The sequence below is a fragment of the Lepidothrix coronata genome, unplaced genomic scaffold (genome assembly GCF_001604755.1).
Source record: "Lepidothrix coronata isolate B3197 unplaced genomic scaffold, Lepidothrix_coronata-1.0 Scaffold31, whole genome shotgun sequence".
NCBI lineage: Eukaryota > Metazoa > Chordata > Aves > Passeriformes > Pipridae > Lepidothrix > Lepidothrix coronata.
This window is the reverse complement of record NW_016690211.1, coordinates 3648231-3661401: the sequence shown is the minus strand read 5'-3', so window position 1 is coordinate 3661401 and position 13171 is coordinate 3648231. Positions and strand designations below refer to the sequence as shown.

Here is a 13171-nt window from a genome sequence, read left to right as displayed (position 1 = left end):
TCAATAACATTCTTTCAAGGAACTAAGACCCCATTAAGTTTTCCTCACAATAAAAACATAGGGAAAGAAGAAACTGTGAAGGAAAGACCAGCAATCCAACCTGAACCCAATTTAAAGTCAGAGTTAGAACTACAGGTAGGGATTAATATTTTAAACTTACACTGCCAATTTTTCTTAGATGAAAGAAAAATATGAGAGACAATTGTGTTCATAAAACTCTTTAACTTATAACAGCATCCTTCATGGCATATCTTTCTGGCCACACATTCTTGTTCTCATGTATAAGTTAATAGTTTGTACACATGCTTTTCATATTGAAGAACTGTAATTTCAATACTTTTTTTACTATTTGTGGCCACATATTTTTGCATTTTAACTGAAATATACTACCTGAAATATACTCAATATTGTATTTTAATGCTTATAGCTGAAGCTTTTCTAAAGGCTAGCTGTGTGAGCAAAAGAGTGACAGGAAAAAGAACTGCAATGGACCAGAAATTCAGGTCACATTAGCATAGCTATACAGAATATGAAGTCATTGAACAACATAACAAACATCAACACATCCTCTATCTTTTATATAATTTTTTGGTAGGGGAAGAGACTACTGGAGACTTTAAAAGGAAAAAAAAAAAGATAAATCAACTCTCAGAGAGAGAGAAGTGTCACCTCTCAGGTTTATCAAGTAGTTTAGCAACCACTCAAAGATCTTTGCAACCAGGGTGTAAAATGGACTGAATGCTATTGGTAATTGTCAAGAACTGCAGCTGAAAAAAAAGATGTAAAGTTCAAAAGCATACAGTATCTGAAGGAATCTGAAGAAAGATTGATATTAAAAGATTCTGATATTTTCGATATTCATGTCCTATTAATTAGCATGGCAAACATGAAATCAAAGTTTACATGGGATAAGAAAAAGCCAAACAGCAGAATAATACAATTTCACACAGATGGAATATTGCATGAAGCACAACATGCCAGCTACATGATAACACACAGAAGAAGTGTTACTGGATCCTTGAAATTGCCCACAGGCAAAATTTCAAAAGCCTCTAGCAAAACATGTCACTGATAAAAAGCCAGCAAGTTAGATCTACCAAAAGGTACCACATTAGGGCAGTCAAAAACTGTTTGTAACACACGGCATTTGTCAAAAGTGTTGTAAACTGTGATAACCTTATCATTAGTTTTGAGCCAAAAGAACTGTTTTAACTTACACTTCTATACTTAGAAGCAAATATTTACATGTTTATATTTATATATATATTCAAATTAGTTCAGGTTCTTACTCTTCTCATCCTTGAATTTCTTCATACTGAATTAACCTTGTAGATGGTTGGGAGCTGGGAGCAGAAATACCCCTGAACTCCAAGCTATTTTTCTAGGAGAGATGGAGGGATCAAGATTTTTTTCTTAAATAGTCAGCAAAATTGTTTGTTCAACAGCTCGTATGAGAAGAATAGTCTGATCAGAGTCGAAAATCAGCAAGTATCAGCTACCTATTCCCTTTCTGGAATATTTTACCCATACAAACTCCATCAGAATATACATACAAAATATCAGATAGACTCCAAGGAACTGTCAGCTAATTGAACCATTCTTCACTCTGCCTGAGATCTGTTGGAAAGTTGCTAACTACTGCTGTAAGTAAACGTGCCACATGCAAGTACAGTAGGACATTGCTCCAGGCACGCTCTTAGACTGAGCTGCACAGCTACAGGACAGCAGGTTGAAAAAAACTAAGTTGTTTTTTTTTTCTTCATTTCTCTCAAACAATGGAAAACTTTCTCTTTAAAAGTCACAAATTAGAATTGCTTTTCTGATGATAAGCTCTGGCTTTTGTTGAGCAAACCTTAAGCCAGGAGTTCCTGTATTTTTTTCCAGACACGATCTCTGGAGACTTGTGCTGCTTTTGCTTCTGCAGCAGTCACTGTTCCTGCTGCTAGTGTAATTCCCACGGCTTCAGTATTTTGCAAAATGGCAGTTTTCTGGAGCTGGCTGAAATCCAAAGGCTGATGCCTCACACATGGGTTTGCTACACACAATGCTGATACCAAAAAGGTCTTATGCGCTGATCAGAGGCTTTAATTTCTGTGTATTGAATCACACTTCTCTCCCTTAAACATGAATACTTCTCACATTCAAGAAAATTAACCTGAGAGATCTATTAAGTGTTCTAATAAAAATGCTATTTTTTTTTCCAAGTGCTGTTCCTGTTTTTCACCTGTTTTGACACAAGGCTTTTGCAAGGCACAGAGCCCTGAAGTAGCCCTTTGTTACATTCCTTAAGTTTTCTCCTCTTAAGGTGTTTGCACTGTGCTGAGAGCTAGGGGATAGCAAAGTTGTGGCCCTCAGCTACTATTGGCTTCATTCATCTGATGCAGCTCTATTTAAGTTGCCTCCCAATATTTCAGGAGGACAAACCCCTCTTGGAGGGGGCCCAGGCCATGAGACCTGTGCAAAATTATTTGCTGAATCTGCACTGCACACTAATTTCAAAAAAGAGAAGTTGTTGAAGTGTGCAAACATGGTTTAGTGAATACAGCACATACTTTTAGCTATGGTCATGTTTTCTTAGCAGATTTTCTGCTCTTCCTCCTGTCAAAAATGCCATGTGTGTGTTTGAAAGTAGCCCTTGTCCATTGCAATAAATTTTTAATGCTGTCAATTAATGTTTGGATTACTAATCTCGTGGGTCCCACATGGAACTGTTCAACAGGCGAATACAATATACCACATATTTTCTCAAGGGAAAACAGACTATTCGTGCACATTGAGAGAACTTGTGATTGTAGCCACTTGGAAATGAAGTAACAGTTAAGCCAAAGTGGGTATAAATCCTGTCCCTCCTGAAGATCTGAGATTTCCCCTCCAATTCAGCTCTTGTTTTGAGTTTAGAAGTCACTGCTTCTTCCAAATTTAAGATCCTCAAAATCTGGAATATCTCTTCCATTAGAGAATTCAAGTTCCAGCCTGTAAACTTAAATCAAAGGCGTATTATCAGTTAGTTAGGGTAGCAATGATGTATCTTTTCATTTCTCTGATAGTCACATTTGCATAACACGCTTCACAGCAGTCAAAATAATAGTACCACTTTGACTCTTTCAATTGAAAATCTGCAGTAACAAAATAATAAATTTAACAAACAACAGGTAAAACTTTCAAAAGATACAGGTTATATCCACCCATATAATTAAAATGAGCTCACAGTGAAAAAACCACTACACTCACTGAATTAATAACCAGTCCCACAAATGTCTGCATATTTTATGAGTTGCAGATGTGCATTTATACTTTAAACAGTGCCACATTGAAGTATGACATGATTTGTCATATATTTCCCAGGTTTTCATTACAAAAACAGCTCTACAGAAAAACAGAGGATTTATTTTTTAAAAGTAATTATAAAATGCATCTTGAGACATCCTTATGCATTTTACAGCATACTGTACATGCAAAATACTGCTTTAATTCCAGTATCTCTGTTTCGAACCAGTTGTGTAACCCATTCAGATAAACATATCAAGGAGAGCTGGCTTTACTGTTTGTCTAAGTGTTTTTAAAAAGATCACTGCAAAAAAATTCACGACAATAATATGTGTAAAAGCATGCCATAACTTTCAGATGTCATTGAGAGTAGCAAAGTTAAGAAACTGCTTCAGATGCAGTTTAACTCTTAGATGGCTGTTTTAACTTCAAACAGGGTTCTCAAAATAGTGCCCAAATGCCCAACACAGTGCTTGTTGAACAAATTCTGATTTATTGAAGGTAAACATTTACATTGGCTACAATGCTATAGCTGTTACAAAGCTCAATAAAAGAGGCTTACATAGCAATAGAAAGCAAGTGCAGTAAAAAGTGAATAGAGAAAATATTTGGCCTTAGTGATCTTCTGGCAGTATTTACATTATGTACATTTTGTTAAATATTTGTAGAAACTCTAAGGCACCATAGGCTAAATAGCAGGCTGCAGTATGATTTTGTGCATAGAACTTAGTAAATTTATTTGGAGACAAAAAGGCTATAGAGTTATAAGAAACGTAGGCATATTTTATGCTTACATAAAGGAACGGTTGCTTGTAAAAAGTTAAAGATACAATACATACTATGTAAGTTCAAAAATTATTTTTAGAATATTAATTAAATGTCTGTGTAAGGACTATTTTTACTGACTTTGTGGCAAAAGTTCAATGCAATCTCAACAGGTTTTTGACACAGTAGATATATTCATCTAAAATCTACTTAATTTTTTTTCTTTACAAAAATCTTTTACCTAGTACATATACAAAATCACAATGTGAAGTGTAATGGGCAGTACTTTACATTGCAGCTGTTTTGTGGCAGATTAAAACACAGCAGGAGCATGCAATCCAAATGCTACAAACCAGCAACTCAAGGTGTCTTATTCCTTCATGTTGCTGCAGTTGAAGATCAGAACAACACTGCTATCCCAAGAAAGACAGAGGTCACTGCTTTCAGATCGGACATTTCCAAAGCCAAATCAGGAAATTCAAACTAATGACGACATCCTTGTGCATTTCACACGACACCATACACACAGAATGACACTCTGCTTGGAGCACATCTTCCCATTTTTATGTATCCCCTTCTGAAGCACGTGTTCCTCCACTCCTGAGCACTTTAAGGAAAAAAATCAGCTGACTGGACTCAAGATCCTTTCTGACCAACTCCCAGTGCTCCAAATAATCTTAACTTCTCTACAAACAACAGACCTTGCTCAGTTTAGTCAGCAGACTCAGCCTTCACTTCGAGATAGTGTTTGCAATGAAGAAATTTCGTGGAACCCAGATTAACACCTCAGTTTTGCAAACAAAATACTGCAGGCTGCTGCATGCCATAGCAGGGAAGAGATGCGTGGCCAGGGACATTCCAGCTGCCATACTGCTGCCAGCAAAGATTTGGTGTGTGGTGAGTCATGTCAGTCATGGCTCGTACTTTTTGTATCTCACTTTCATTTTCCAGAGCCAAGGAAAAAAAAAATCTGTCTAAATTAACATAATGCTTAAGTAACTAGATACTGTTTTTGTATTTGCTTAGGGTTTGGGGTTTTTTTAGTGTATCTTTTCAAACCATGAATCCCTTCATTCATTGTCCCTTTTAAGGTTTTTTTTTTCTACTTTTCATTTATCTTTGCTGAAAGTATTCTAATTGCTTCCACAGTAGTAAATGATTTATAAGCAAAGTATAATTGATCTATGCAAAAAGTCTTCATTTGGATTGATTTTATATTTGTATTAACAAAAGCACAATCTTAGATTCATCAGATACATTTTTAGTACCAACAGCTATAATCTTAAAATCATACAGCATCATTAACAGTTTTTCAAGGGCTAGAGAGGGAAAATATAAGCCTAAAAACTTCCAGTGTCACTGACCAGTTCCTGTAGAATATTAACCAAAATATCACACAACCTGGCCACTTCATAGTAAGTAATAAGAAGCCAAAGAATTGGGTTATCAAAACATTGTAGCAACGCTGAAGAAAACAGGGCTATGCTGATTCATATCATAGGAAAAGGTAAGTCAAATTGCTTAATTTAGCCCTTGAATGCTAAATGCTTGCCTAACTCTCAAGAAATATTTAAAAGCATCTTTTTGGGTTTCTTTCTCAATGTTTATAATATTTAGCAATATATGGCAATTCATAATTAGGGAGAAACATTAAGGTACTAACAGAATTCTTCTGTCAAATCTTTCCCACATGAGGGTTTGTATTTTGTTGTGGGATATAGTAAGAAGTTAGAAAGTTCTTACCAAGAATTCCCTTGGTTGCTCCATGCTGGATATGGTGACAGCTAGATAGCTATGGCTTCATGGAAATTTCTACCAACAGAGATGGCAGAGCCTGGGGCTCTACTTTCTTTGATTAAAAGCTATTTGTGGAAAGCCTACATCTTCAAAGTAGCAGTTATAATGATCACCAATATGTGTGCATGGTAACAGAGGAAGGGAAATGCAAGGGCTTTGAGGATAACACACAGTTTTGCTCAGATGACCCTCAGTTTTTGTTTTTCATACCCTGGAATCCATGTTAATGTAAGTTATTTGGAAACGTTTGGCAATATGTAACTTTCATCCTTGGAGGGACAAATCCTTCAAAGCAAATCTCATCCTCAGGCTTTACAATTCCAGTTCTTGGTGACAAAAATTTTTGTTTTAGCTTTGAAATTTATGTAAGTTTATATAAGTTTTATAAGACATTTAAATAAGGACAATTTTTAGTAACAGACCCCACATGAAACTCAGTCCTTCCCCTCACCTTTTAAAATTAATAAGAACTAATCCTTTGTTAAATAATCAGAAGATTCATATCCACCTGCAGATAAGACAATACCTTAGAAGTTTCTCATTAATATATTGGCTAAAGAAAAAAGGGACTGAGTTTCTGTGTAGCAAGAGAATTTTTTTTTAATTCAATGCTGTTTATGTGTGACACTGGGCTTGTGTCCTTGTCACACTATAGCGCGACACCTTTCCAGGTAGCCAAGCTTCCCTGGGCATGGTGCTGCCTCATACTGCCATGGGCTGCATACCCCCATGATGTTGCTTTGTTCTCCCAATCCCTTTTTCCTGCCATGCACTGCATGGGACCTGAGCTGTTGATCACACCTCATCCCTTCAGAACTACTTGTGTCCCTGAAAGGTTTTGCCCTCTTCCTCTGGTTTGTAACATCTGTGCTTATCACATTCTGTCTTTTACTCTTGGCCATCATCCTTCTCCTCCATGGGTAAGTCAGTCGCCACAGTACTCCCTGAAGCAGGCACCGTAAAACAGCAAGGCTTCCATACACCTTGGAGCCCTGCTTTCCTCCACACTGTCCCTTACTGTGGCTCATAATTTAAAACACAAGTTCTGAGCAGTCCTAAAGTTTGGCAGCGATGTATTTTTCCCAACTCTTTCCAGAGGTTGTACTTACGATGGCACCAAGCATGACCAGTATTGTGATCCCACAATGCAAACTGAGGCTGCCTCACTGCTAGTTGACTCACTAGCTACTTTTAAGGTTTCTTCTTTTAGGGGTTTCACTTATGACCCTGCTGCAGCTTGACGGGACAGAGAAGATGACTGCTTGCTTGGCTTCTGCAGTTCACTCAGTCATTTTTCTTTTCTCCTAGTTTTTTGGCCAGGCATCCCAGGGTGGTGAACTATCAGCCCCACAAATAATCATAGGACACCTTTGTGGACTTGCTTCCCAGTTTCTTTTTGTTATGCAAAACATTGTGATTCAGACACATATGGCGGGCCAATTACAGAGAGATGAACATGCCAGGGTTTCACCTCCACTTCTGAATTATGATGATTTTGTGCAGTAACACAACCTAAGGCAGTCTTTACAGAGATAAATAAATTTCAGGAAACCTCTTTGTTTCAAGAAATTAACCTGTATCCTAACACAAAAGATAACAATTAGAGCAGTGATTCTCAAGTTAGGGGTCCACCAAATGTTGGGGGGAAGTCAACAGAAATAATAGCAAAATAGGCATATGCAAACACAATTGGGTTTACAAGTCTGGACATGAACCCTGAAAAACTGAACTCCCCAACGAATAAGTCTAGAATGCTAAAATACATCAAGTATACGCTCCTAGGTCAAATATCACTATTTTACTCGTAGGACACTTCAACTGCAGCAAGTAATACAGCAGTGTAGCTTGACCTAGAAAGAAGGAATCACCCATTTCAACATATCTCATGCAGTTCTGTTTAAAAAAAACAAACACACTTGAGCTCTGTTGTGCTGTTATTTGGCACTTTAGTATCTTTATTATGAAAATAACATAATAGAGCATTCAGTCTATTTTTGCTTTCTGAAGTGGCTTGTAGTTGTTGCACAGATGGGTAAGTTGAACTGCTCTCCATATTCGAAGGTGTGACTGGTTCTTCAGGACAGCTACTACAAGGGCTGCCAAGGGCACTCATCAGGGCACAGGGTATGCTTTATGCCTTGGAGATCAGGCCCTTCTCTATCTGTGTTGCCATCATGCTCACTTTGAAAAAAACAGTTGTTAGTTTAAAAGACAGAGAGATTTGAATGGATTTGTTATCCCCAAGGAATAAATTAACAAAAATATTTCACCAAGACAAAATGAGTAAAATTTTGCATTTGTTTATATTTTCTGATGTACCAACAATCAACTCAACCATGTAAAAGCCTTAATTCAGCACATACTTTAAAATATGTGAATAAAGTTAACCACAAAGCAGTTTCACTGAAGTTAAGATGCAAACATTAAAAAACCTTGTTGATCTAATGAAACTGTAAAATCTAGTATATAAAAAACAAATTTGTAAAAAGGAAGTTAACAGCTTCAGGATTTCCAGGTGTTTGTAGGCTTGTATAATTAAAAAATGCAACTGACCTGTGTAATGGATTAGACAGTGTTTCCAGAGAAGACAAAGAAAGCTGAACATACACTAACACATTCATTACTTTTTGCTTTGTTTCGTTCAGTAAATAAAAAATGTATTGTTGCTTTCCCCTTTGAGTCTAAATGCTAGCTGCATTTATGTAAAACAAAAAGAATCAAAGATAGCTGCAGGTAACCAATCCCTTTCATTTTACATGTTCCAGACAACCTTTTATTGTGTTTTAACATGAGAATATTTTACTTATTGCAAAGTATCCTGCATAATACAGGTGCTCCGCTATAAAATCTTCTCTCTCACTTATAATTCAGTCATTCTAAATTTAAAATACCAGTATACAGTACTAAAACCTCCAATTGAAGTTTAATATAAAAATATCAGCACAAAAGTCCTTTTTGAAGTCTGTTTATTGTGACCCAAATGCCTGTTTAATTATTCATTGTTTTAGTATAATAATAGTAGATTTTGCACCCCTACAGTTGCTAATTGATACCATCTCAGGTATTTTGATGAGATAAGAAATACTAAGTAAGAAAACAGTAAGTATTCAAATGGTTAATTTGTTTAGAATAATAATAATAAATTCGGTTTTTTGCATCTTCTTCAGTTCAAAATCCAGCTTTGACACTGAGGAAGGCTTCACATCAATTAAATAAGAGTGGTCCTTTTAACCAGTAGCAGTTTGATTGCCAATGACTCGAAGAATCTCTTTATGAATGCTTGGTTCCTGTGTGTTTATACTTGTATCACCCACTTGACCATCTTCATAACTAAAAAAAAAAAAGTACAGAAAATAAAAGCAAATTAGTGTTTTATTAATCTACCGGAAAACATCCCAAACTCTCCTTCTTTCACTAATCAAGAGTTCTTACTCCATATGTTAACATGTTTCTATTAAAAACTCTGCTGCACTTCAGGATTATATGGTCACTATATTAAGTTCCTAAACTATGGAGAGTAGAGGGTGATAAGGCTACCATTGTCATTAGAACCCTGAGGCTGAATAAGCCAGTAGGATCCAAAGGGGACAACTCTTAGGTGAAAGGGGAAATGCTCACATCACAGACAGGAAGCTAATGAATTCTTCAGCTTAAATACACACAGCCAAATAAAAGTTATGCTTTACATCAACGGATAGGCTTACTGTAACATGAAGTAATGCCATCGAATGGGAAAAATTAGTGACTCTCTGTTCATTTATTTTGTAACAAAACATCTACTAAACCTTTGTTACTAGCTTATCCATGCATTTCCCAACACACGTAAGTACAGTGGAAGATAAAAAATAAAGTGACACTGAACAGAATTAGGAAGAAATGTCTTTTATCTACTTTAACTACAACCATTGGAGGTAACATGGGAAAAAGGTATAGTATGAAGCTGAATGTTAAATGAAGCTTTTACTCACACAAAGAAAAATCTTGTACACACATGATCCGTATTGGGAACTACCCATATCTCTCCATGTTTGTGCAGATCGGGTGAGGTTATCACTATCAGGGAAAGAATAAATTTCATAGTGATGAAAATATGCCCGAAAAATATTGCTTTAAAAGGTTTGGGGTTTTATACACTTTAAATAGGCTTCTGGGAACGTGTAGTTTTCCACTGCATGTCTGGGGTGTGGCGCAGATTTTGAGATGGCTGCTAGTACAAACAGAAAGATGAATTTGATTCTCGTGTCCAAAATATATCTTTTAGAAAACACAGATGCTTGATGTATGGGAGCAAGTTCTTAAATGGAATGAAAGATTAAAAAATATACTTATAATTTTAAATAGTTCTAGGGCTATTAAGACAACTAATCAGCCTTTGGAACAGATATTTGTGTATAATGACGGCTGATTCAAAACCAAGACGTTTAAGACAATGCCTGAAACTGCTATATGGTAAATTTTGGATTTGCAATACTACCAAACATTTAAAACAATTAACCATAGCAATTATGACTCAAGGAGTTGAAAAAGCTTGCCAAAACTTGCTCAATGTTTAGAAAACAGCAATGGTATTTGATGATAGGTTGTTTACCAGCAGAATGAGGACAACACAGGCAAGAAAGGTTCTTATTGCTAACTAGAAGCTATACCATCAATCTGTATTTGAAAAGATTTCAAAACTCATTTAAACAGCATCCTTCTGGACAAGTAGTCCAACTGTGGGATGAGCAGGTTCATGGTGCACTGGGTGAAGAACTGACTGAGGGACTGAGCCCAAAGGGTTGTAGGGAAGACTGGCTGGTGACTAGACACACCAGTGGTGGTCCTCAGGGCTCCATTCCAGGGCCAGTTCTGTACAATGGATTTATAAACTACCTGGATGCAGGAGGTGAATGCACCATTACTGAGTTTGCTGATGCCATACTTGGAGGTGGTGTTCTCTGGAGAGACAAGAGGCCTTTTAGAAGGATCTAGACAGATTGGAGCATTGGGCAATCATTAATGGCATGAAATTTAACAACTCCAAATGCATATAATTATTCCATGAAAATTCAGTATGTGCTACAGGTTTTGTTTAAAGAGGGGAAACATTCTGAACTGAAATATAAAGGTCTGCTGTTGAGCAAGTACTCATAGGCCTATAAGTAGTCTCTTACCTGAACAACCAATAATGGAACTAAAGGTCTCATTGATTTGCATCCAGTAACCTGTGCATCCTGTGACCATGACTAAAAGTTTCACCAGGGCCTTCAGCTTACCTTCACATAAGGCTATGCATTTTAGGTTACGGCTTTGCAAAAATTGTGACTGCTGTCCTTTCTTCTGTGACTGAGATATAAAAGCAAGAAAACAATAGTTAGTGCAGCAAAACAAACTGAGTGAAAAAGTAACAAAGTAGATGACTGTTGTTTCCAGTGGTTTATAAATGAACAGAGGCAGTCTTCCTAAAATTTTTCTGTTTTATTTCTAAATGTAATAGAATTTATAAAAATGATTCTATTATTCATTTGGATTTTTGTAGGAGGGATTTGAACTCCTTTATCCAGAAAAATAACGTTCAAAAGTTTCTAATTCTTACAGAATGAATAATGCTATCAGAAACATCAGAATGCTATTGATAAAAAAATTGGTAGCAGAAAAAAAGAAAAAAAAAGGTGAATTTGATCATCGATTCTTTGGCCACCACCCTGATATTTTACTGGCCTTCCTACTTCTGAGGGCTTCTGCTGTGACATACCAATCTCTCTTCAAAGCCAGAATATTCTGTAGTTTCTATGTGTTAACCAGGGAGACAGACATAAGATTACTTTCTCAAAATTTAGCCTTACACACAGATGCTGTGAGTTTGCTTAGATAAAGCAGAATTGTAATGGTTTCATATGTAAAAAACATGAAAAAGAAAAAAATGACATGCTATAAATTAAATTCTACTAATTTTCAAGCAAGAAGCACTCTCAAGTTCTTTTGCATCATTCTTCTGGAAGTCTAAAACTCAGAAAGTAAGGACTTGCTAAGGATCATAATGAAATTTGTATTTCATTTTCATTTTCTTCCTAAATTCTTGAAGGGCACAAGACCTGCAATATACTCTGTAAATTTTTACTACACAGTTGGGCTGTGTTTGATGTTTGCAGTCTCTGAAGTTGTTGATTTCAATTCAATGAAATAAAACTGTTAGTTTGCACAAAGGAAATATTACCTCCTTCTCAGCTGCTAAGTTCTCAAAAACCCACAAATTTTCCAGAGATGGTTGATGTATCATACCTGTGATGTATTACTGCCCTTACTGCCTGAAGCTGGTTCATCTTTAGCTAACACCTTCTGCTGCTTCTTGTTCATCCCTAGGAATATTAAAATCATGTAAGATACCCTGGCATATAAACACTGTAATAAGAAAAGTTAAGTGCAAGAAAGAAACAAGAACCACAGTGGGAATCACAGTCCTTTGTATGGCACCCAATAAGCTACTTAACTTTGTCATAGAAAATCACAATGTAATCCTACAAATTACCAGTACCTCTGCATGTATTGCAAAGACCTTAGCAAAGTCCAGTTAGCATTAAGTAGGTGCAAAAGGAGATAAACATGAATTTAAATGTCACTGAATTCAGATCAGGAATGTTCTTACATGGTTGCTTTACAGGTCATCATGTCCTGAGTCTAACTGACCTTTGGGATGAAGTTAAGTCTGATTTACTGTGGATGGGACAGCAAAATCACAAGAGAAGAACTTTAGATATTAATCTTTAGCACTCTACATAGACTTACATGAACAGTCTCATTAATTTTTATGAGTAGGTCACTTAAATCTTGAAATCTACCTTGGTTTGATTCCCTTATCTACATTCAAAAATATTAGATCATTTGTCAGTCATTTGTCAACATTGGATCCAATATCCATCTCAAAAATCTTTGTGCTTTAGATCTCATTCATATTGGTTTATCTAAAATTCCTGTGTTATATGCTACTATGGATGTCCTTGCCTTTCCAGTATCCCACATTTCACAGAATCATAGAATCATGGAATGGTTTGTGTTGGAAGGGACCTTAAAGATCATATATTTCTGGCCCTCCTGCCATGGGAAGGGACATCTTCCACTAGACCTGGTTGCTCAGAGCTCTATCCAGCCTGGTCTTGAAGACTTCCATTTCTTGGCAGTTTACAAACACAGATTGAATTATGAGAGAAGTCTAATTCTTTGAAGGAACAGGACATGTAGGACTCTTCCATAGTTTTTATTAGCATCAAGAACTACACACTTGATGGGAACACAGGCCTCCTTTCTGGAGGACACAGGATGGAAGGAATCAAGATAGGCAGAGAGAGGAGCAATAACATGTTGA

The 13171-nt window shown here is 36.4% G+C and overlaps 1 protein-coding gene across 4 annotated transcripts in view; it reads right to left on the bottom strand.

The window, feature by feature from the left end:
- Positions 1-7702: 7702 nt before the first annotated feature.
- The window catches only part of PARP8 (poly(ADP-ribose) polymerase family member 8), a 119001-nt gene continuing 113532 nt past the window's right edge, over positions 7703-13171 (bottom strand). For all 4 annotated transcript variants that reach the window (XM_017811361.1, XM_017811363.1, XM_017811360.1 and 1 more), the window contains 4 exons: positions 12091-12167; positions 11085-11154; positions 9798-9882; positions 7703-9159 (listed from right to left, as the gene is read on the bottom strand). In XM_017811361.1, the coding sequence (XP_017666850.1) occupies positions 9057-9159; positions 9798-9882; positions 11085-11154; positions 12091-12167 (335 nt within the window). In that variant the 3' untranslated portion in view covers positions 7703-9056. The remainder of the gene's footprint in view (positions 9160-9797; positions 9883-11084; positions 11155-12090; positions 12168-13171) is intronic.